The sequence below is a fragment of the Haliotis rubra genome, unplaced genomic scaffold, assembly GCF_003918875.1.
Source record: "Haliotis rubra isolate DU_JTF1 unplaced genomic scaffold, ASM391887v1 Scf494, whole genome shotgun sequence".
Lineage (NCBI taxonomy): Eukaryota > Metazoa > Mollusca > Gastropoda > Lepetellida > Haliotidae > Haliotis > Haliotis rubra.
In genome coordinates this window covers 578,703-605,029 of record NW_025767184.1, presented here as the reverse complement: position 1 = coordinate 605,029, position 26,327 = coordinate 578,703, and the positions used below count along the sequence as shown (strand labels likewise).

The following is a 26,327-nucleotide window of genomic DNA, read 5'->3' as shown; positions in this document are numbered from 1 at the left end:
AAACATGGGTTGTACACTTGGTCCGATCTAGTAAAGTTATATTTGGCGTTCGCGCAATTTGTAACCAGAACTAATTCTTGAAGATACGCTTGTCACCAGGAATCTGGTACCGTAAGTAAGCTCGCATGTCGCACGTTAGCGAGCGCAAAGGGAGCCGGGAACCAGCTTAGTACCGGAAGTAGCGCCTCGCGTGACTGACAGGCGCTATAACATTTCTGCGGTAACTCTTTCGACCCAGGTACAATGTAATAATTCAGTTTTGAGGGAGGACTTTTTTCACTGTCTGGCAGCCAGGTCTACATATATCTAGACGTTGTAATGGATGCCGTGCGTGAAAGTGAGACTATGTGTAATAAAGACAATACCATTCGCCTGCTGAATTGGTCAAGATCTTAAGACTTGGTTAAGCATGATTTAGAAAGAATAAAGTTGAACTTGGTCAGATTGTCAGTTATTTCTACATCCTCTATGTGTAATAAAGACAATACCATTCAACAACTGAATTGGTCAAGATCTTAAGTCTTGGTTGAGCAGGATTTAGAAAGGATAAAGGTAAACTTGGTCAGATTGTCAATTATTCCTACTACCTCTTTAAGACGCCACGTTTCTTCTGTCACTTCGGCTTCTTTTAAGGGACTTAGACGTGAGTGATAAAGCCATTCTAACTTGTGACAGCCACGTTTTGTCTTTAAAGGAGTTCGCTATAGACATGGACTCAAGCGCACGCTCACGTGCTGTGCCTCCCTTCATGCGCGTGACGAGGTTGATAACGGGGAAGATGAAGTCCTCCTCTCTCATGCCGTTGAGGTAGAAAAATGGCCGCTGGTCCACTTCCGTACTGACAAGGGGAAGTGGTATGGTTCCTTCCGTTGACTTAGCTTTTGAAAGCAGGACGGTGGACGACATTCGGTTTTTCTTCTTGCGTTTCTTGCCGTCTGAGAGGTCGTCTGGTTTCAGAACTTCATCAGTGACACTGGACGCTGACGTGACCGACAGCTCAGTGGCCATTTTGCTTTTTGTTTCACTCCGCTCAGAGTTGAGAACATGGACATTTGGCATAGAACTGGACAGTTTGCTTCCCTTTGTCTGCAAGAAATATGCTCCCTTGCCCTTCAATAACCGTCCGATACCCCCCAACTTCTCAACCTTGTCCCTGGCAGAATCATTGTCAGATTTGAGTGATTTTTGATCATCCTTACAAGCAGACATTAGGTTAGACTGTGAGAGACTAGGAATCTTCAATGGTCGTGCTTTTTCTTTAATTGGAGGGAGTTTAACTTCTTCCGCCGCTATACTTCCGGTGGGAGTTTCTCTTTTCATCGTCTCCGGTGTCATCGTTATCGGTGAGCGTGACGACAACGATTTCTCTTCAACGTCACTGCAGCCGTCTTTGTGGAAGGCCTTACTGGCACGCGATACTGTTTCCTTGACCTTCACTCTGTCTGCAAGCTTCCCCCATTTGGTCTTCTTCTCGGCTAAAGATTTTAAAGCCGCCATTGCTCCAAGTTGCCTGAAGTAGACTTCAGGGTCACCAGCATCTATGGTGGTGTCATAATCAATATGATAGCCATGTTTTTCCTTTTCTTTGAGAATCTGAGCCTTCGGTTTCCCTGTCATCGGACTGGGAGAGAACCCGTCGACTGACACGCCATGGCCGACCAAAGGCCCGGATGTAAATAATTTTCGTTTAAGGGAAGATTTAGAATGTCCATATTTGATGAAAACTTTTTCCTTCGCAGCGTCACACCACTGCTTTATTTTGGTATAGATCGCAAGGTTTAAAGATATATCCTTCTTGAAGGTAAGCTTACTCCATTGTTTTGTCAATATGAAGGACGCACAATTCTTCACTTTCTTTCTGAGAGCTATATTCAAGGGAGCTAACCCATTGCCATCTTTTGCCATGAGGCATGTGATGTCATGATTTACAAACATTCTCAGTGCCCCAAGTTGACCCATCTCCGTGGCCTCGTGCACCGGCGTTTTCAGACTGTCGATGTGCGAGAGGTTGCTACACCACTGCCGTTGTGGATGCTCCCCAATCGGCTCGTCACACCGGACGCCGTACCTCAACATGCATCGAGCCAGATCCACGTTACCACAGTGAGCAGCCACAAAGAGCGCAACCTTCATCTGGAAGCGACCGATGACGTCATCATGGGCGATCTGGGCGACGACTTGAGGCGTGAAGCCGAGGGCGCAAAGATTGAGAAACTCGTTCCAGCCGTCCCAGTTGTCGAGTTTGATGGTGTGGCCGGTGTCCACGCCGTAGTCCTCGAGACGGTGACCATCGTACATTTCCTTGCCGTCCGTTGTGGTCAACCTGAAGATGCTGACCGGGAGCCCAGATCTTTTCGCTGCTAGTGATCTGCAAGTTGTATAGAGATATTAGCCAAGTGTGTTCCTGGGGCTCGTCTCACAAAGGTATCGTCGTACTACGACTGTCGTTTCCCCTATACTGTAACGTAGACCTACGACAGACGTAGCGCTACGATAGCTATGTGAAGCGGGGCCCTGGATCGTAATGAGAATCGTATTTTAAGAATTGAAAACATATGATGCAATCCTTTCCGAAACAAAATCCATATTACGTACAGCTTGTCCGTCTTGACCTGATCAAGTGAATACTAATGTATTGCGTGACCGTGTCACAACTGGTTGGGTCTATTTTTGTGAAGGGGTGTACCTTTGTCGCCGTTTGACATCTCAGTGTCGAGAAATCGTCAGCAATGCCCTAACAACTGGGACAGAAATATTGCAGTTGAACGTGAAATAGAAAAAGTGATAATTGAACTGGGAGTAGAGAGTGATAGCGAGAGTGGATCGGATTGTGTAAGTAATTGACGTCTACACTTAGTAAAGTTATCAAACCAAAATAGATAGCATATGACTGTATAAACAATTCAATTGAAACATGAAATGATTGTTTTTGTCAGAGGGGTTGTTGTCCGGGACAGGTTCTGTAACGAATCCATGTATGCATGCTTCGCACGAACGCAACGTTAATAACATTCTCTTCTCCCCTATTTAATGAAGTTAACTCGACCAGCCGTTTGTGCCATTTGACCTCCCGGGTCATGCATATGTAGAGTAGCTCAGGTCAAGCTGAACAAGCCGAAGTAAAGAAGGTGGCGTTTTGTCAACATGTGCGCAATGTTTGTGACTTGCAAGTCACAATTAAAACACTTTTCAAAATATTTATTTTTGTTTGGAAAATGATACCAAACCTCCAGGTGTGTACTCTTGTTGTACGTCAGTTTACATAATCGAAAATATCTTCTCAAAAGAAAATGCGAATATATTCTATTATAATGGGAATTCTATTTCTAACAATATTATCGTTCATAATATATATCGCGAACAGAAAGTGTTTCGTGCGACACACTGGCGATCGGAATTCATATATGAATTTTACATACATCATCGTAAGTGTAACTTTGCAACGGAAATATATGCCTTTTGAGAGCATAATACATATGTTTAGTTCTGATATATAGCATTTTCGACAAGGGAAAACAATAATTGTCAAACTCAGTTTGAAATTTGAGCAAAACTCAAGTTTCTTTCGAAAAATCGAATCCTGATCACTCGATCACTTGATCACTCATTCGACTATCGACGCTTACCTGAGCTCCTCAATAGGTGTCTGGCCGATGGTGAGAGTGTCGACCACGTGGATGGTTTCGTTGTTGTGGGAGCAGTTGATGAACAGCACAGGCTTCACCTCCTCCTTCAGCTGGATCCTTACAGTCGTCCCTGGGACTATGCCCAGGTCGGAGAACATCCAGTCGTCCCCGAGATCCGCCCCAGCATACGTCAACACCAGGATCTTCTTATCATGACGATACACATCCATAGGGATGTTCAGCCTCTCCTGAATCATCTGCTTCAACTCACGCACCGAACACGTGGTCGGGACGTCCAAGGTCACGCGGTCTCCCTCATAGAGGCCGAAAATCAACATCGTCGGAGGCGGTTTTGTAAGTGATGGAGTTGATGATTTAGATACCTTGCGCACTCGATCCCTAGTGGACGGCCTTCTCAAATGGTCAACAGAGTCCATTGACCTTTGATCTGAGTCGCCACACTCATCAGTTAACGATGTTTAGTAGACGTGATGAGACGTTCAGCTGATGCAGACGTATTGTCACCAGAAATGTCAAGACACGTCAACAGTCAGGCGACACAGCGGATGAAGACGTTTGCAGTAGTTGCGGGGTTAATGTCGTCCACGTGATCACTTCCAGTTTTAATCAGCACCTACAAGAGAAAACAGTGAAATGTTCAGGACTTCATCTTCCACATATATAGTCCGAGATCTCACAACCAAAGAAGGAACCGATAACGTAATATATTCCATTTCGGAAACAACCCGCCTTGTTGTGACACCACGATTCTTTATTGGCATTGAAACATCAACATAGCCTTAGTACTGTAAGTATATCCTCTCAGTTTCACCTTTTAGTTGTAGCCCTAAGCGAAGGAATCTGAAGCATGGCCTCCAAAACATTCGTTATTGGTCCTCTTCTCGAAAGCACACTTATAGTCAGGTAGAATATTGTTGACGAACTCTAACTCCAACCCTCAACATACTGTTACATGTCACCAGTCAACATCTCGCGGTTGTTGTATCAACATGCCAGTTTACCAACACTATACACATCAATAACAAAATATGACGCTATTAGCTGTACAAACACCGTCACGACTAACGACATCCCCTTTTTGTCCAAACCTACCAGACCACAGTCTCCCAGCCGTCTGTTACAACCATGAACGGTCAGCCGCTGGGCCAAGGTCTTTCCATAATACCCCGTGTCAGACTGGCCTCTATTCACATTCATACGAAGCGGAAAATCGGGGTGTTACTTGTGTTGTGTAGGTATTGTCAAACAATGCGCCGGCCACACAGACCTGATAGCCAGACAATAAATGAAAGGGTATTATATTTGAATTAATATGTGATTAATAGTTGTGCTGAAGGAATGTAGTAAATACTCTTTATTTATTGTATTATGATAAGCTTCTATGAGAGTTCATGAATACAACTGTTTAGATATGTTTGTATGTAACTGTGTGATGACCTCATTTGCCGTTACAGGAACTTGGTTCTCTTTGTTCTGGTCTAAATGATGTGTATGCGGGAAAAACAACATACAAGTGTTGTCAGCGTGTATTTCATGTTAAAAATGCCTTTAAAATGCTTGAACAAGAAATGAAATATTTTTGTAAAAGTAAATAACAAACGTAAATAACAAAAATAAGCATATCTAGATTAATTTACTCAGTTAAACGAAATACGAACATAAGATGAGAAACGAGTATAATGTGATTAAAACAAACAAAACATAGGACTTGTGTGTTTCTAAAATATAGATTAGAACGTCATGGCTTTATAAAGGCAACATTATAGTTTAACTACACATGCATTCAATTAAAATATACAATATGTAAACATTTGTGTGGAATGTAAACACTACAAGACATGTTTAGATCCAATACATCTTTGGTGTGATCTCTCACGGATGGGGTCTCAATAAATGAAATGTGGTACCATCTCACAGTCATACCAAACAATAACAGTCATACCAAACTAGTGTTGGGAATTGGTTAAAATCTCATAATTGATGACTGGTTCATTACTACCGATCAATCATCGAAAATAATTGGTTAGCATCATTTATGAAATTTGTTAATGCACATAAAAATAAGGTAAAAAACAAGTAGTTCTTTTGGCAAAATTTCACATCATTAAGGATGACTAGTATGTTAGGAACATAAATTTCTTGGAATCTTTAAGATAAATTCAATCGTCACTTGAAACGAGCTTGTAGTGCTTACGAAATGTAACAGACAAAACCAACCATGTGAAAAATATTGTTAATGAAAACAAGTGTTCCAGAATTGGTTGTGTTCGATTATGAGAATTGTGATCGATTGCTTGGTCGTTTAGTCACTACGACCAATTTCGATTATTTCAATTAATTGGACCACCACTATACCAAACATATACATAGTCTATAAACAGTGATAAAATAAACATGGGTGTTTCCCATATTCAAACACACAACACCTTAAGCTGTAAAACACAACCCTAAACTTGATTAGATCTTAAACAGTGTTATACACAGTGTTATACAGGTTTTACACCCTAAACTTGATTAGATCTTAAACAGTGTTATACAGGTTTACATGCTAAACTTGATTAGATCTTAAAACAGTGTTATACAGGTTTACATGCTAAACTTGATTAGATCTTAAACAGTGTTATACAGGTTTACACCCTAAACTTGATTAGATCTTAAACAGTGTTATACAGGTTTACATGCTAAACCTGATTAGATCTTAAAGAGTGTTATACAGGTTTACATGCTAAACCTGATTAGATCTTTAAACAGTGTTATACAGGTTTACACCCTAAACTTGATTAGATCTTTAAACAGTGTTATACAGGTTTTACATGCTAAACTTAATTAGATCTTAAACAGTGTTAAACAGGTTTACATGCTAAACTTGATTAGATCTTAAACAGTGTTATACAGGTTTACATGCTAAACTTGATTAGATCTTAAACAGTGTTATACAGGTTTACATGCTAAACTTGATTAGATCTTAAACAGTGTTATACAGGTTTACATGCTAAACTTGATTAGATCTTAAACAGTGTTATACAGGTTTACACCCTAAACTTGATTAGATCTTAAACAGTGTTATACAGGTTTACATGCTAAGGTTTACATGCTAAACTTGATTAGATCTTAAACAGTGTTATACAGGTTTACACCCTAAACTTTTAGATCTTAAACAGTGTTATACAGGTTTACATGCTAAACTTGATTAGATCTTAAACAGTGTTATACAGGTTTACATGCTAAAACTTGATTAGATCTTAAACAGTGTTATACAGGTTTACATGCTAAACTTGATTAGATCTTAAACAGTGTTATACAGGTTTACACGCTAAACTTGATTAGATCTTAAACAGTGTTATACAGGTTTAAACTTCTAAACTTGATTAAACAGATCTTAAACAGTAAACTCTGATTAGATCTTACAGTGTTATACATTTTAAACTTGATTAGATCTTAAACAGTGTTATACAGGTTTACACGCTAAACTTGATTAGATCTTAAACAGTGTTATACAGGTTTACATGCTGATTAGATCTTAAACAGTGTTATACAGGTTTACATGCTAAACCTGATTAGACCCAAAAGCGTCCACACTGTGGGACCCCTTGTCCCATAATCCCAGTCGCTCAGGCTTGTGTTTAGGATCAGGGGAAAGGAAAAGGAAGCGATCTGGTTCAAATTAACATGTACTCACTAAGAAGAAAGTTCATGTAATACAGAAATTAATATTTAATATTATATAATAAGTTGTATGTTTCTCTCGAGGGTAATGCGGTCTGATGTACGCCTCTTTGTAGCAGCATCACCCGAGCCGGTAGGCGATGGATGACACTGCTACAAAAAGGCATACATCAGACCGTATTAACCGAGGGAGAAGCATACAACCTATTTATCTTACCGCCATGTTAAATGTACAAAATATCGTTTTATTTTATTTTAAAGATCGATACAAACTATATATGACACGTCATCAATTTGACGTCTGCCTCTCGACTGTATTTCTAATAATGTGTTCAGTGAAACATATTCTGGCAAGCTTAAAACTGCTATAAAAGTGGTTAATTATGTTTAAGTTGAGTGTGGAAACGACTCAATGTATTAAAATAGTTTAAATAAAGCAGTGAAAGTCGGGAAAATAAATCTGTACATTGTGAACTCAAAAACAGCTAAACGAACGATTTTCGAACTCCGCGCACTGCATACTTCATATTATGACGTGATACGATTGTTAGCGATACCAGCTTCTCGGCGGAGAGTTTGGCGGTTACCGTGGCAGCGGGTAATATTTTTCGAGTTGTCGTCCTCCTGGGAGGGGTGACACGGAAACTTGTTAAAGTTTTTGACCAATGAAATTAAAGTATTTCACATGAAGGTAAGATATATAACCCAAGGAGATGATTGATTAAAACTTTTGTGTAAATTAACTGTACTCCCATACAACGGCATCAATACTGTCTCAAGACAAGCGCTATTTTTATGTTCTAATAAACACACAAATTAAATGACAGCAAATTAAAATCTTTTCTGATGTTATGATATTTACAGCGATAAATTTGAATTTATATTTATCACTTTCACTTGTGTTATATTTTATGGTTTATGGTTCGTTAAAAACAAAAATTTCTAATTTCAATATCAGTCTCAAACTCATAACGAAAGACAATATTCTGTATCTACGAATTCTAATGTTGACAAAGATTAACTGATATAGAAGTGAAAGGGCCACAAGAACATTCATTCATTGTTCAGTCGAAAAAACCCGTTGATTTATTTTCTAATAATGTCAATTTCACCGACCAACGCCGACCCCCTGTCGGGCCCCGAGACTAATCAGGTGTGTGGTAAGCTGGTTTGAGATTCTTACAGTAACCGCCCTGAGACTGAACCTCAGTGTAAAGCCGGTTGTGTTATTAACTGTTTGAATGGTGGTTTAATCAAGAGGCTAGCAAATCACCAGAGGCATTCCAGTCGTAGTCATGGTCATAAGCAATTGTTTTCATTTAAAAAATATTAACTAAGTATTTCTACAAATGTATTACTTGAGTAACATTTGTATTTTAACTGTGTGGTTAGTGTATCAAATGTCACTGAATCCTTGCAAGTTACATCATATTTCACGTGAATCTTTCGCTTGCATGCATTGGACTTCATGTAAAGTCAGATACATATATATTCGAATTGATATTTCGAACTTAAAATGATCCAATTTGCGACCGACGATATACCGTGATATCTTTCCTAATAATTTGAAATAGGTATCCTCAATATTAAAAACAATATATGTCCATTTAGTACCATATATCAAGTTCATAGTTGTAGAAACGCTTTGAAGTCTGTCCATTCCGGTGTAAATTGCACAAAGTCTTTTTAAACTCGCATTCCTGTTGTGGAAGTGTAAGATTTGGAATAGGACAGTCTAATTCATTTTGTACTTTTTTATGAAATTTAAAAAATAATTAAAAGATTTGCTTGCATAAAAAATAGAAGTGGATTGAATGTGACAATACGTAAAATCATGTTATTGTGAGAGATCGACGATACTATTCAAGTAATCAAACCATATATATGACGCAAACAGGGTGAATATTTATACCCTTGTCTTTTGGGAGGAAATATGCAGGCGTTCCAGCGTTCTTGTTTCGGGTATTACAGCTGATAATATACACGTATATATTTACACTGTCATACAGTTCTAACAATACACGTTCTTATTCACAATGACGTTCTTAAAGCCTCATTCAACTTACTACGTATAGATATACCCTTATCAGGCGTCCCGTGGGGCGGTGGGCCACTGACCCCTAGCGCGCTATTGACCAGGAAACACATGCTAGGTCAGAGGTCAGACTAACACCTACAATCAAATGTTACAAAGCCTCACATATTCTGCAACTTAACCACGGGTATAAAACTCCCTGACAGTTAAGATTATTTTTTAACTCAACATGATCGCTACACTGTGAAATCTGATTTCATGCTTCGGGATAGATTCAATATGGCAGTCGGAAGGCAGGCCATTGTTAAAGTCACGTAACTGCTGATATAAGGTGAAGTTTGATATGAAGTGTAATGCGCACCCCAGATAGATGAAAGATATTGTTATTAACGCATGATTTATTCAAAGCATCAATCATGCGAGTGGAAACTCGAAGTATCACGGAGCGATTGAACCAAAGATGGCCGCCATGGTTTACCAAAAAAGATATGCGCGAGACAAACGAGATCTTAACGTTATGATATCACGAGGGATTCCGGTACATGAAACCCTGCCAGTGTGCGCGGTGTACTTTAGAATTCGAAGCTACGAGGACCCTGTTGGAATCGAATGTGAAAGTGCTATTACCGAAGTTGTATTACCTAATTTGTATTACCTAATTTGGAGGAGCATTAGTCATAGTTCACCTTTCACCCGAAGTGAAAAGAATCAATGTCAGTCCTTTTCCTAAACGTTTATTGTCATCTGTGGAACTGACAAATTGTCTCTGTGTAATAAGGGTCGTCTTATTGTTATAGATTTTTCAGGATTCCACCTTGGAGATTCGTGTTAGAAAGCTTCTTCAGGAAACCCATGTTTGTCTTCAAAGTAGTTACAGTATCGCCCGGTGTGACCCTCATGGATGTAGTGCCATGACATTCGAATACTCAACGCCCACGACCACGTTCACGACCACGACCACGACCACGACCACGACCACGACCACGACCACGCTCACGCTCACGCACACGACGACGACCACCACGACCACGTCCAGGCCCACGATTACGTCCACGACCATGACCACGTCCACGCCCACAACCACGCTCACATACACGACCACGTCCACGACAACGTCCTGGGCCCCGTTCCTCAAAGCGGTCGTAGCGCTACGACAGTCGTAAGTCAATGTTAAAGTATTGGAGTTACGATCATTTTAGTGCTACGATCGCTTTGAGGAACGGGGCCCAGGTCCAAGACCCGGATGACGTCCGTGCTCACATCAACCCTTTCAAAATGTTTAATTTTCAACGGAAGCAGGGATAATAAAAACTCCGAATCAGGGATTCCATTCATCAGCACCTTCCACTGGTAAAGGACGCAACTTAACTTAACACAAAGCATCGCGACTCCATTCACCACTTTGCTCTCATACCCGAGATACTGACAAATTAAACTAAGGTCGATTACAAATCCAAATAAAAAACATAATTCAAAGCATTAATGTACAATCAGAATCGGGACGAGCATATGCGGTACTCTGAAGGCCGAGTTAATTGCCTTTACCACAGCCCCCATGTCCTGTTTTTAAGAAAGACCGAGGTCTGCATTGGATCCAAAAGAAATTACAAACGTTCGCTTCTTTATTCACTTACTCACCGTCTGTGCGTTAATCAATAGCTTTCTGTATTATAATCAAAGCGTCAATAACGATGATGTTATATCATACCTTTCAGCAAGTTAACACAATCCCTGTACATGAAGTCTTGCATCAATACCCACAGATCAATAGCAAATAATATTCCTGTATACAAATAGCCTGGGAAAAAACGATGTAACTGGTTCTCGGCTTTCTCTGCGCTGTGATGTGAAAAGACGGACCCCAGCTCGAAACGATAATAATGATTCACGAAAGTTATCGGACTCATACAATTGCTCCAATATACAAAACAATAATGTCGATCTAGAACCAGCCCAGTATTACAAGCCCTCTGTTAGATTTGAATAGTTTCAATGTTATATTTGAAACACAACTAATTGGGAAAAAGATCGTATTTGAATACATGTATACATAATTCATAGTTAAATTCATACTGATCGTCCCTGTGGTCTGGATGTTAGAGCACCTGCCCAGGTAGAACATGTGAGCCGAAGGTCAGGGTCTGTATCCCTGGGGCGTCATACGGAAATACATGACACTTGTTGTTACCTTGCCTGGCGCTCGGATAGAAATATTGAAACAAGAACTGCTTGGCTCGGAGTTCGTACATTTTAAACTGAAGTGTGTACTATACACTATACAATTGGCATTAGTCCAGGCACATACAAGTGTATGCAAGTCACTATGTAACTGTAATAATCTTTAGATTCACGTTAAGTACATTTTACCCAACCTTAAGTACATATTGGAAAGAGCGGCTGGCTCCAGCCTGGCCCTCCACTGCAACCATTACACTACGCCACAATGTGATATCCTAACACTTGGATGTAATAAAGATATAATTGCTGATGTGGACCAGGTAAGACACAAAGTTAATGTGGAAACCGTTTTACCTTTTTACGGGAACATTCCATATGCAAACAAACAGATCCATTTCAGAATCACATCGCCAGGTAAGACACAAACACGTTAATGTACAAACCGTTTTACCTTTTTACGGGAACATTCCATATTCAAACAAACACCGGAACATCCATTTCAGAATCACATCGCCAGGTAAGACACAAACACGTTAATGTACAAACCGTTTTACCTTTTCACGGGAACATTCCATATTCAAACAAACACCTCCATTTCAGAATCACATCGCCAGGTAAGACACAAACACGTTAATGTACAAACCGTTTTACCTTTTCACGGGAACATTCCATATTCAAACAAACACCTCCATTTCAGAATCAATAAATGAACACATTAGAACTGACCCTGATCAGTGGAGTTCGATCATTCGAGGTTTAGCACCTGGTGTAACATTCCAAATGCTGGCGTCCCAGCCAACAGCCCGGGTTAAACAAGGCGGAGAAGGGGGATTGAGGGAAGGGTCGTCAGCTTATCGTCACATTAGCCACAGCGTGATTCAGAACTCTATCGCTTCGAGTCGGAATACTGTACCTAGCTGATTGTTTCATGTATTTCAGGTGTTTCTTTCAGCGTTATTGATTTGGCTGAGTGTGTGGTGTGAACTATACTCGGTGGGAAGGTGATAAGATTTCAACAGAGGCTATGGAGACACATCAATTTAAGGGTCGGATTAAGGTATGCAGCGGCCGAATGTCATACATACGCTAGATACCGAAAATATTCAAGATAGTTAAGAAGATGGCGTGTGTTTTGGGTTTTTATAATTAAAAAACGTTCCAACGTGCTATGGAGAATAACGCCCTAGACAGCCGAGGATAAAATAATGGTATCCATACGTTGAGTGTACTTCTTTCCATGCATACTCGAGGGACATGGGTGGCCAAGTCGACTTAGGCGCCGCAATTCGCTTTGCAGAGTTGTGTTCCTTGCGTACACCAGGAACCTATGATTCTGGTTTCGATACCCGATTCGCACAAGTTGTGTTTCTAAGTGTGTTGGCTAAAGTCAAAGTCCGAATCCCTCCCGTTTTCCTCCCATATTAAGGTGCCTAGGAATAGTGTTCATAAATGGCGTTAAAAACTAGCTCGTTCACTCACTCACTCACTCACTCACATACATTGTACACCAAACCTACACTGTTATGTCTACATTCCATGTCCATGAAACACTCATCAAGCATTTATCACGTAAAACCAAGGACTGACTGACTGACTGACTGAGTTTGGTTTTACGCCGCTTTTAGCAATATTCCAGCAACATCACGGCGGGGGGACACCAGAAATGGGCTTCACACATTGTACCCATGTGGGGATTCGAACCCGGGTCTTCGGCGTGACGAGCCAACGCTTTAACCACTAGGCTACCCCACCGCCCCTAAAACAAAGGAAAGGAAACTTTCAAGAATCAGAGGTATGGGAATGTTGTTTTGTGCCGTATACAGTCAACAATCGAATATTACGTCAGTCTTCAGATATAGACCGTCAGAACAAGGGAATAACTAATGTCGGTTATAGACCATTGGGCGTACAAGGCGTTATATCCGGGGAAGTATATGAACTGATCACCGGAAACCAACCCGTGGTTGAAAGAATGAGCTACGGAGACGACCGACGCTGGCAGTCATGCCATAAAGTCTCGAATTAATACCTTTGTTGGCTCTTCGATATTAGCATGAGCTAAATCGCCCTTGGTCAGGGCATAAGTTGTGGCTCTCTGTATAAAGCTAAAGCATTTAATACTTCCAGATGTGAATGCGTGAGTTTAGTTTTATCTCGCTTTTAGCAATATTCCAGCACTATCACGGCGGGGGACACCATGTACATGTACTCATGTGGGAAATCGAACCGGGACTTAGGCGTGAGGAGCTTACGCTTTAACCACTAGGCTACCCTACCACCCCTGTCAAGAAGAAACCAATTCTTATGTCAATGTTTTCCCCTTAAAATATTCAATTGTAATACCGGTGCACAGCTTGGATCATATGTTTAGTGGTCCTCCAGCAAAACCCCTTTATGGTCATCATATATATTTTAAACGGTTGGAATATCTGTATTATGTAAACTTTAACCTTCAGTTCTGAGAATAACCTGTTTCGAATAAATGTCTGTTGAAGAAATTATAGAAATATTTATGGTAACTCTAGTAGGATTGATGTGAAGACAAATTCGTGTTCTGTGGAGTGCGGGTACTTATGCCTGCAGTTTTTTAACGGCGGTGCTTGTTGACCCTCAACGCGCTAATTCACACCCTCCTCGCAACACGGCCAAACAGGTATTTATTGGCTATAGGCATTACAATTTCGGAAGAGTGGGTGAGTGTGTTGGGTTTAATAATATTCCAGCAAAATCATGTCTGGAAATACCAGAAATGGGCTTCACACATTGTACCCATCTGGCGAATTGAACCTAGAACCCGGCGTGGCGAGAGAACGCTTACACACACGCACGCACGCACGCACACACACACACATGCACACACACGCACGTACTCCATAGTATTTCTCATTGACAATGACTTCCTGTACCCCCAAGCGGGGATATCTTTGCTACCACGCCTTACCCTATTTCTAGCAATAAAACAGCATTTGTAAATCCTTGTATACTCGCTGGTGTTTAAAGACTTCGACGTCCGCACTTCACATATATCCTACGCTTGTATTTAATCTATACAGCAGGGCTATTGGCTCATACAAGCCTAGGGTTCTGATAAGCGGACCGGAATCAAACTGTAGGGGGGATTTAAGAGCAAGTACCTGCTCCGTTCAGGATCTACCTGACTGCACTTGTAACTGTTCAAGTACCTCTCTTGAGTTTAAATAACATTGCAATCTTTCGTCGTCAAGGATGTCGTGGACCACTTACTGCCTCAGGTAGTTGGTAACATCAGCTGTCAGTTTAGTGAGTGAATGAGTACTGTTTTACGCCGCTTTTAGCAATATTCCAGCAATATTACGGCGGGGGACACCAGAAATTGGCTTCACACATTGTACCCATGTGGGGAATTGAACCCGGGTCTTCGGCGTGACGAGCGAACGCTTTAACCACTAGGCTACCCCACCGCCCTTGTCAGTTTAGTGATACGTTAGGCTCGGTATGAGAAACAAATTTTTCTTCTGTCTTTGAGTGAGTGAGTGAGTTTAGTTTTACGCCGCTTTTAGCAATATTCCAGCAATATAACGACGGGAACACCAGAAATGGGATTTATACATTGTACCCATGTGGGAATCGAACCCGACGAAGGCTTTATCCGCTAGACTACCCCATCGCCCCAGCTTAACATGGATACCGAACTCAGACACATACTATTCCGAGACGACCAGTCCTTGTTTTATGGCCAGGCAAGGAAACAACAAGCACATTTTATAGTCATTTGGTATGACAGGTATCGAACCATATTCCACCCTTCTGCTCTCTGCCTGACGATTTATCCACTTTGAGACCGACAAACATGTGATGGCGGAAACACTATACAAATAAGTGCTTATTGTTGTACTGGGTGTAAAAATGAATATATTAAATAATAGAACGCACTATATGTCACAGCAGTCAGTGGCTGTCTGTAAACGTCATGTCTGATCCTGAGGATCAAAGTATCATTTCCCTGTTTACACCGGACCCATTTTGGCCAGTAGCCCATGCTTGTCGTAAGAGGCGACTAACGGGATCGGGTGGTCAGGCTCGCTGACTTGGTTGACACATGTCATCGGTTCCCAATTGTGCAGATCGATGCTCATGCTGTCGATCACTGGATTGTCTGGTCCAGACTCGATTATTTACAGACCGCCGCCATATAGCTGGAATATTGCTGAGTGCGGCGTAAAACTAAACCCACTCACTCACTCACTGTTTACACTGAAGGTAGAATGAGCGAATATTTTACACTGCTTATAGCAATCCTAGTATTTATAACAGTATTACAGCGGAGACAAAACAACGGGCGTCAATGATCTCGTGCGTACTACATACATACATACATACATACATACATACATACATACATACATACATACATACATACATACATACATACATACATACATACATACATACATACATACATACATACATACATACATACATACATACATACATACATACATACATACATACATTTGTATAGCTATGGCCGTATGTAAATTAATGAATTTAGGCCAGTTAAACCGGTGATTAATATCATAAACAACAATCCATGCAGTTAATGTAAGATGACATATAATCCGCATTCGTGACCTACTCGTGTTATTCCGGGACAAGCCGAATAGCAGTTACGGAAAGGGGCGAGTGATAACGATTGAGGCAATCCATGATCATCACCACACGATCCATTGAGCCAACAGCTTCTCAGGCGCATGATGCTGGGGACTATTTCTAATATATAGTTTCCACAGGGTGTTGAAATGATGCACCTGATCAAGTATAGAGTCCCTTGTCTGTTTACCTACCTTACAACTCAGTGAGTTGACCTATTCCAACTATTCCAAACCCCCCGAATCTCCACTGTGGGCGAGTATTATCGACCGAATAAAGATGAATCATTGGATTACTCCACATTGTACATTGTGAGTGTGTTTTGTTTGATCCCATATATCATCCAGAGGCTATTGATATGGAGACTCAATCAGGTATCAATTGTTTGTTAGCAAACAATATAAAGGAGAGTGATTGATTCGGGCGGTATACAGACTACTGATTTATTGTCACAATATAAAGGCTGTGATCACATAATATTTGCACTGCTACGAACGTTTTATAGCCTTTATTTACGATATTTATTTTTGTAATATGTAAAGGTGTCTGTAATCTTTACAAGAAATACAGTACTTCGAGTTTAGGCTGCTTCACTTACTGTACCTGTGTGGCAGACATATAGGCAATGCAACGCTTTTAATACCACTTGCCACAGGTATTCTTTGAAATAAGAAGTCAGGTAAATAAAGTCGACAAGAAAACCCCCACAACTCAAGACATTTTCACCAAAAGCAGACCCCACTCTACTACTCCTACTATAGCAAGTGAGTGAGAATTTCGTGAGGTTTTACGCCCCTTTTAGCAATATTTCACACATTGTGCTCATTTGGGAAATCGAACCCAGGTCTTAGCGTGACGAACGGACGCTTTAAATCATTCTTGGCTAACCCATCGCCCCACAAACAATGATGACAGCAGGCAGTCCAAAAGATATATGGGAACACACGGGACGAAATGAATCAACACACCTCATTAACACTGAACATGCCTTTCCATCCACATATCAAGCCAACGAAATTCCCACATACAAGCTCCAAAAAAGTAGGGAACCAAAGGGTAAGAAAGGAATCAACATACCTTAAGAACACTGGACATGTCTTTTTCATCGACAGATCCGTAAAGCCAAAAGAATTCCCAAATCGTTAGAAACCAATAGGAGCTAGTACACAGCCTCGTCGCACACAAGTTTTCAAATGTTTATACGGCCTATCTGAGGGTCAGGCGACTCTCCGTGGGTCAGGCGTGGCGTATCGGCCTGTCATCTATAGCTACACGGCAGATAACTTCTCACATTCACCCCCCGAGAAGTGCCTTGTGACACGCATGTTCTCGCCAACATTCCTCACAGTAACGTGGATGAGATAACCGGAGGAGGTTGCTAGGACGATGTGTGTAGAATAACAACCTCATTTAGGAGTGTCTAATTGATTGTGTTGGCTCTTTCATGACACATCCATCAAATCATTTTTTTACATATCTTGACTGTATCTTTTCACGATATGAAAAGGGGCGGTGGGGTAGTCTAGTGGTTAAAGCGTTGGCTCGTCACGCTGAAGACCCGGGTTCGAATCCCCACATAGGTACAATGAGTGAAGCCCATTTCTGGTGTCCCCCGCCGTGATATTGCTGGAATATTGCTAAAAGCGGCGTAAAACCAAACTCAGTCAGTCAGTCAGTCACGATATGAAAAGAAATGATAAGTCAAGTGAAATAGTGTTTTTATAAATTTAATTTATATTATTTAATATTATATTAATATTATATTTATATTATTTTCATTTCGGTCATTTTTCACATTGCCGCAAAACACAGTCGAATTTAATGGCTTAATTAGGATCAATACCGCAAACAACCACATTCGATACATTTAATACAAAGAAAGAAAGATAAATAACCAGCAGTATTTCTAATGTTACTATATAAATACGAGAAGTAGATAGGCCTTAAACGGTTCATTGTGATATCTAGATTTGTCACCCAATAAACATCACCCAATCGGAAGTTTAACCACGTGGTGCAAAGACGCTAATGTCACTGAATACTGCCACCTGTTGATATGCTGTCGGCCACTTTAGATACTCCATGACTTGATGTCATGATTTGTACTGTGGCGTAGCAGTAAACCCGAGTGAACATCCATCCAACTCCCCAACCCCCTCCTACCGCCCCACCCCCCGGGTGACTGCCTCCCGTCTGATCACGAGTAAGGTGTGACAAGGTGCTATGCCGTAACTGATTCTTCATGTTCTCAACAGGTCGGGGCTATGCAGAGTTGCTTCCCTTAGATGTGACATGATCCTCTGATCCTGGTTCCGATTACTAGACTCGCTATGTTTATGATACTTTGGATGTAAAAACGACCGATACGTTGGGGTATAACTACATCGGCAAACGTCCATTAAGGGTTATTGTGAGTTTGGGGGTGGGTTGGTGGGTTGTGGTTTTATGGTGTTTTTTGTTCTCCAAATGAACTCACAAGCCGTCATAATACCGAAACAGTGTTCGACTCACTCTCACTCATCCACCCACCCACTCACTCACGCGCCCACCCAACCACTCATTCACCCATTCTATGTCCCTGAGTACTATTCTTAACTAGGACAAATAGTTTAAACCGAACACGGTTACCCAATTCACCGGGTCAAAGCTCTTCAGAACTTGTAAAGATTGTTTTTACAGATAGGAAAGTTGTCTCGAGTGTCCAACAAACAGTCTGACATGAAATGAATGTCAGAAAGCACTCACACAACAATAACCGCGTATACCACTGACATGTAGACATATAGCGTGTGAACGTCAACAGGGCTCGGCTTTTCAAACGGCCGGCATCTTGAAGATTGTTTCGGTAGATTCTGATTGGTTCAGATTTAATATACTCCTCACGTTACGAGCAGCAAGCATATATGAATTGCCGATGTAACTTGAAGTAGTTTCATATCAATTTATTGCTTTACTAGTAATTGGATCAATGGTCTTATGGATACAGCGTCTGTCTTGAAGAGGGCGGTCGGTGGTTGGATCTATGGTCGTGATGTACCAAGAGTGTTGTTACCCCGTTGTTACGCTTTGGCTTCAGGCTAGCTATTCTCGAAACATCCGTAGCCCTACGAACGTCTTAAGCCGATTCTTAACACATTGGCTACGATCAAAGCTAAGATTTATTAGGGCTACGGACGTTACGAGAATAGGGGCCCAGGTGATAAAACCAGGACTGTTTGAGTAGTGTATCCTTGTAAACATGGCCTGGTGCCAATGGACTAGCGCTATAAAGGTGCCTACAGACATTTGCTATGGTAGCAGACATAATCAACACCATGTCTGCAGTTACTGTTTCAGAACAGAGTTTCTCTCACTAGTAACTCGCCGGAAAGTAGGGTTTCTTAACTGACGGGACCAATGATAAATAGCGTCATAACAAAAAAACTCCGTTAAAAACTTAATTTACAAAACTGATATCGAACCAATAATTCGATTTGATCAAACCCCGCAGAATAAGCTTCGTTGAACATCGGATTGTTAACGTTCCATAAAGCTATCATAAAGGACCATAAGACCCCTACGTTAACATTTGTTTACGACAGTAGTAGCCCAAAAATCGCTTTGTGAAACGGGGCTCAGGTCCATTTTGTCGTAACGCAAAGGAGATCGTAGCTCTCATACGTTACCATAGATTTACGTATGTCGTTGCGCTACGGTGGCTTTGTGGAACGGGGCTCAGGTCCATTCCATCGTAACGCCGAGGAGATCGTAACTCCCGAAATCGTAACTTACCACAGACTTACGTCTATCACTGCACTACGATGGCTTTGTGGAACGGGGCTCAGGTCCATTCCATCGCAACGCCGAGGAGATCGTAACTCCCGAAATCGTAACTTACCACAGACTTACGTCTATCACTGCGCTACGATGGCTTTGTGGAACGGGGCCCAGAACAATAATGTCTAACACCATTACCCTTCTCACAATTCAGTAACATGCTTAATGCAATTTACAGTTCGGTGCAAGTGGACAATAGTTTCAGTCAAGGATCGGGTTAAGTTAACACCCCTACACACTTCTATCTTCTTTGTAATTTGATCCGTTCCATACCGTGAACACACACACACACCAAAGAGCCTATGAAGTAATGGCTTGATTAACTGGAAGTTCACTGGGAATGTCGTTTGAAGTTGTGGATTCCAGTGTAGAGATTACTATGTATTCATATTGCCTTACAACGCGCCTTATATCACGGTTAATGACTGTTTTGTAATCGTGTTGGTAGGTGTGTGGGTTTTACGCTTGAGAAATTTAATCTTGGTGACCATATTCTTCTCATTAAAATATTGATATGACATTGTCATAGCTTGTGAAATATCTGTATTGACAATAGCTGATAAAGGCGATGATTCCAATTGCTGAAAAATTCTTAAAATTCTTAATTAATTTTTAAAATAAACTCTGTAAATTGTGTTGGGTATTATTATCACATTTCTTTTGCATCTCACAGTGAATGAGCTTTATATGTTTTTACGCAGATTATAGCAATATTTTAGTGACATCACAACAGAATACACTTTATATTATGTGTCATCTGTGGATTCGAACCCGGGTCATCAGCGGGAAGCAAGTGTTCTAACCACTAGACCACCCCACCGCCCTGTAATTCTTGAGACAAAGGCTTAGGTATGTCAGAGTTACAGAAGTTGTGTGCTGGAATGTAACAGTATTACAGCGGAGATAAAACAACGGGCGTCAATGATCTCGTGCGTACTACACACACACACACACACACACACACACACACACACACACACACACACACACACACACACACACACACACACACACACACACACACACACACACACACACACACACACACATAACCCTGATCTACAGGTAACACACACACACACACACACACACACACACACACGCGTACTTGAAGCATAACCCTGATCTACAGGTAACGCACAGGTGATCACAGTAATGCCACATTTACAGTCGTACCTGGAAGTACGACTTCAGTGGATACCTGGAAGTTGTAAGTGAGTGAGTGAGTGAGTTTAATCTTTCGCTGCACTCAGCAATATTCCAGCTATAAGGCGGCGGTCGGTAAATACTCGGGTCTGGACCAGACAATCCAGTGAACAACAATCTACGCAATTGGGATACAAAGACGTCAACAAGTAGGCGAGCCTGACCATCCGATCCAGTTAGTCGCCTCTTACTACAAGCATGGTAACTGGAGACCAATTCTAACCCCGATGTTCACGGGTTGTCATCGTGAACAACTGGGACACGACGTCATGCAATCAATGACATCACTGGGTCTGACCACCTGATCCTTTTAATGGTCTGAATGAGTGTTTTGGAAACATCATGCTAGCACCGAGCCGACTCAACGACTGTGGAATAGCAGCCAAATGACAAACTAAATACAGCGACACATACAGATGGCGTGGGGTTCTCTTTAGGTTTATCCAGCAGAATTTCTGCATGTGTACGCAATTCACATGTCAATTTTAGTTTCATCAAAATCAGCAAACGCGCTGCTGTGTTACTGGATTTGTCTGGTCACCAGATTGTCTGGCCAGGACACGATTGTGAGGTGTACTCCTATACGGCTTTAAGCAACAAATAAGCACTTAGTTTTGTACCCAAATTGTGTGAGTTATGTACACTATTGGAAGGACAGGCCTTGCATACCTATTTCGCGAACAGCTGTGTCATATCTGACATTCATGTCAGTATTTATGTCCACTGGAATCTATTTCACAGAAAAACGACACTGATTTATCTCCGATATTGATGTTCTATATTTAAATATATATTTTAACACATTTAATGAGTTTATATTTTCTCTGATGTTGCAGGGTCCTGCTATGCAACGGAAGGCATTTTCTGGAATATAAACCAAGCCTTGTGTCAGGCGAGGGGCAGGTACTATTTAGCCATCCCTGCAGTTGCAGGGCAGTGGGATGGCGTAACGGTTAAAGCGTCCGCTCGTCACGCTGAAAGACCGGGTTCGATTCTCCACATAGGTACAATCTGTGAAGCCCATTTATGGTGTCCCCCGCCGTGATATTGCTTGAATATTGCTAAAAGCGGCCTAAAACCATACTCACTCATTCACCAGCGGTTTAACAAAAGGAATGTTACTCGCTATCGCAATGGGGTTTCTGTAGCTGAAGCTGTTAGATATTCACATACAGTCCGTTAGGTTACGATCCAATGTAAACAAAGTGATTGGAAAACTCTAAGCAATAACATTCAACCTACCTGTAATTGAGTCTCCAGGTATCCTGACTGTGTCCGCCCGACTGTTGGTGTCGTACCTGTCCAAGCAGCGTTATGTTTCAAGTGTAACACTCAAATAATTAGATTAACCCAAGATTATCCCATAATCCTAGGACAAAGCCAGATGCCCATGGTCGCTCATAGGTGGCGCCAAGGTCTCTAAGAACGTCGGTAGATATTTCACCGATTCGAGTGATAAGTTGTGCCTGAGGGTGAACAGATTGGACCCGAGGAACTCCGATTGCGATTTGTTCACGGAATTGTAGACTGTAGAACCTATTCCTCATAACCGCAGATAATTCATGACGATCGTGTATCGACTGATCTTACAAATAAAGATGCGTGATGAACGCAGCACACACGCTATAAATAATCATTTATCATGTACTCCATTGGAATGCAAATTCTTTGAAATATATGGATAGCGTGCTGTGAGATATTTATGCGTGCGATGTGTCTTCAATTACGGTAGCGACAAATCTGATAATGTCGTACAGAAAGGGTCATTTGACTGGTTAATGGGACGCAGTTCGTGCGACGCTCGGTGGCGCTGTGTGTTCCTATTCCAGCTGTGAAAAGAGATCAGGAAGGCAATGAATATCAGAGTGTCAACGACACAGGTTGAGAATTCAGATAGATCGTTTTCAAAATATAAAGGTTAACATCTCATGACTGTTGAATCTGTTGTCCGTTTGTTTTCTTGAATGTTTTATCGAAAAACAGACCAAGGTGGTTTTGAAAGTCGGACCTTTATTTCCACCAACCAGTGTATTTTGACGACAGTTCGAGTCTGAAACAGACAAACCAGATTCCGAAGCTGTAATTGTCAATGTAATGTCATATCCTGGTAAGAGAAATATGTTACGGACACTGTTAACATCCGTCCACGTCGTGGAGTCTAGCTCAGACAATCCTGTGACTGACATTGACATCAATCCACTCCATCGGGTCTGACCCGTTAGCACCCAGGTCAGAATTGATCTTCAGTAGCCCGTGCTTGTCTTAAGAGGCGACTAAAGGGATCGGGTGGTCAGACTCGCTGTCTTGATTGACGCACGTCATTGTATCCCAGCTGCGTAGATATTGTTCATGATGTTGATCACTGGATTGTCTGGTCCAGACACGATTAGTTATAGACCACCGCCATATAGCTGGAATACTACGGAGTGCGGCGTTAAATATCAAACCAACCAATTAACCGACGGGTCTGAGACAGACCAACCTGTGACGGCCATTATCCGGCCAAGGAGAAATGGCCGCCTCCGTGGTGTAGTGGTTAGAGCGTCCGGGTTCGATCCCCGACCGCGTCATACCAAAAGACGTTAATATATGGTACTTGTTGGTCTCTGCCTGGCGCTCGGCATTAATGGGTACAACAAGGACTGGTCGGCTCGGAGTCAGTATAATGTGTCTGAGTGGGGTATTCATGCTTCACTGCGGCATGGTATCTCAGTGGGCTAGCACTATAAAACCAGCTTCAGTCTGGGCTAGTACAAGCAGCCGCACATACACATACACACGCATGCACGTCGCCATATGAGCGAAATATTCTCAAGTACGACGTTAAACCCAATTTCACCTCACCTCACACAAGCAGCAATGATAAAATATAGGGTGGTGATTGACTCCCACGCCAGTCCGACATCGCTTTGTCCATCCAATCAATATTCCATCACCGGACAAAAATAGGTTAAAGAAATAGTTTCTGTCTGTGAATGTTCATAATTGACAAACAAACAATTAAGTGGCTCCATGTTTAGGAAATTATTTTCTTTAATTATTCCCAAGCTGTGATTTGACCTGTCAATATCCCCTGAACGATGATGTTATCTGACTGTGGTGTCACGTTATTAATAAATCAGGCAAGGAAGTCTTCCATAATTACACAATAGATACTCCAACAATTCTTGTATCGTAATTTACTGGCAGTGACGTTAACGTAGCCAAACCATTGCTTAACACTGGTCCATCTTAGCAGTTCTTGCAAATGAACGGTGGATTACGATAGCATCCCTTTGTATTAATCGCAAATAATTGTAAAATGGAACGTTGGTTTAGGATCCACGAATCTAACTGCAATGTACAGTACATAGACATGTTTGATGGTTGCTAAACATAAAATGTGCGGTGCGGTAGACCAGTGGTGAAAGCGTTCACTCGTCACACCGAAGACCCGGCTTCGATTCCCCACATGGGCACAATTTCTGGTGTCCGTGATGTTGCTGGAATATTGCTAAAAGCGGCGTAAAACTAAACTCGTTCACTCACATAACATGGAAAAAACCACACGAAATAGACATTCGATGGTTGTGCATTTGTTACGGTATAGTGGCGATATCACATGCATCATATCAATGAGTACCTCACAACAGATGATGTGCACAAATCGTATAAGAAAACTCTTGGAGGCAATCAATATCAAACGACTCAATCCGACAATTAACAGCGATCAAGATTATTACATCCCTATAGCTTGCCATCATCTAATTACGGCCAATCCGAAATAAACCTTCCACACCTTCCAGTCACTATCTACATCACAACAACTATAAGTAATGTCACCACACTGTACATCAACCTCTTCAACTGGTGCGGTAGCCTAGTGGTTACAGTGTTCGCTCGTCACGCTGAAGACCCGGGTTCGATTCCCCACATGGATACAATGTGTGGAGTCCATTTCAGGTGTCACGTGCCGTGATATTGCTGGAATATTGCTAAAAGCGGCGTAAAACTAAACTCCCTCACTCTCTTCAACTGGATATTCTTCATGCCTAAATTCTTGGGCATAATGTTGTGTATCATTTGTATACACCGAAACGTCGCATTTGCGATTGAAAAATGGTCTATCCATAAAAAATGTTCCTCTTTATAATACCTGCTTCTAAATGCCCCCTAAAGAATTCAGTTTTAGTTCGTTATAGCCGTTGTTGGCATTTCTTCTGGGCGAAGGAAAGTGTGAGTAAACTACACGTTTATAACGAACGCATACTGTAGAATATTGTACATGTGGCCTACTTTCTTTTGCGCGTCAGTTATGTTCTTCGGTCTACCAAATGTTCGCGCTAGCAATTTCATGGACGTATTGAACAAAGAGGGGTTTAATCTATTCCATGTAGACAGCAGGATTCGCACACAAAGCCCAACCAAAAACAACAGGCTTGAACTTGAAGACATTACGGTAACATGAAGACAAGCCTCAAGTTGAATGGAAACATTAATCATAAGAAGTATTGATCAGTCGCGATTGTATCTGTAGATATTACAAAATAAGCACAGACAACCAATACTCCGCCACATTATTCCTCGTGGTTCAGTCTTTTCATTCACTTCACAAACTCAAAGGATCCATACACCGGGGTATTAACCTGTCGCGACAACTGCTCATGCGCAACTAACCTTAGTCGCGTGTCAAGATGTGTCGTCTGCGCTTATGAGTTTCGAAAGACCCTGTGTACCCTTTCATGCCATCGGCTAAGATAATGTTTCCAGTGAACGGTTGTCACCGAGAAAAAAGTTTACACGGTAAGCCAATAATACTGAAGGGGTTTGGAACATGAAATCATCTTAGATCGAGGTGCTTTAGTCAACCAATGAACCGTTGGTTTGACCTGTGTTTAAGATTCCATGTAACGTGACACATCAGTCATTTAGAAACCTTAATTCACCCATTACAGTGATTCCCTCAACGGGGCGGTGGGGTAGGCCAGTGGTTAAGGCGTTCGCTCGTCACGCCGAAGGCATGGGTTCGTTCCCCAAATGGGTACAATGTTTGGAGCCCATTTCTGGTGTCCCTCGCCGTGATATTGCTGGAATATTGCTAAATGAGGGGAAAACCCCAACTCACTCACAATCCCTCAACAGTTTTCTTACCCACAATGGACAGTGTTGAC

At 41.6% G+C, this 26,327-nt stretch overlaps 1 protein-coding gene across 2 annotated transcripts; it reads right to left on the bottom strand.

Annotated features, from left to right (window-relative positions):
• LOC124291525 lies at positions 1 to 22,631 on the bottom strand. Of its 2 annotated transcripts, none has more exons than XM_046728526.1 (3): positions 22,420 to 22,631; positions 3,627 to 4,260; positions 1 to 2,368 (listed from the first exon to the last, which is right to left on the bottom strand). In XM_046728526.1, exons 2-3 carry the CDS (start codon positions 4,061 to 4,063, stop codon positions 592 to 594), a joined length of 2,214 nt encoding a protein of 737 aa, XP_046584482.1. In that variant the 5' UTR covers positions 4,064 to 4,260; positions 22,420 to 22,631; the 3' UTR covers positions 1 to 591. The 2 variants fall into 2 exon arrangements, with proteins under 2 accessions (XP_046584482.1, XP_046584483.1); XM_046728527.1 differs by lacking the exon at positions 22,420 to 22,631 and adding an exon at positions 17,233 to 17,353.
• Positions 22,632 to 26,327: the final 3,696 nt, after the last annotated feature.

Bases quoted from the DNA above. Each gene is read 5' to 3' on its own strand.
- LOC124291525 (XM_046728526.1), bottom strand. From the start codon at position 4,063: ATGGACTCTGTTGACCATTTGAGAAGGCCGTCCACTAGGGATCGAGTG. The intron at 2,369-3,626 runs GTAAGCGTCGAT...TACAACTTGCAG, and splicing joins ACACCTATTGAGGAGCTCAG to ATCACTAGCAGCGAAAAGAT.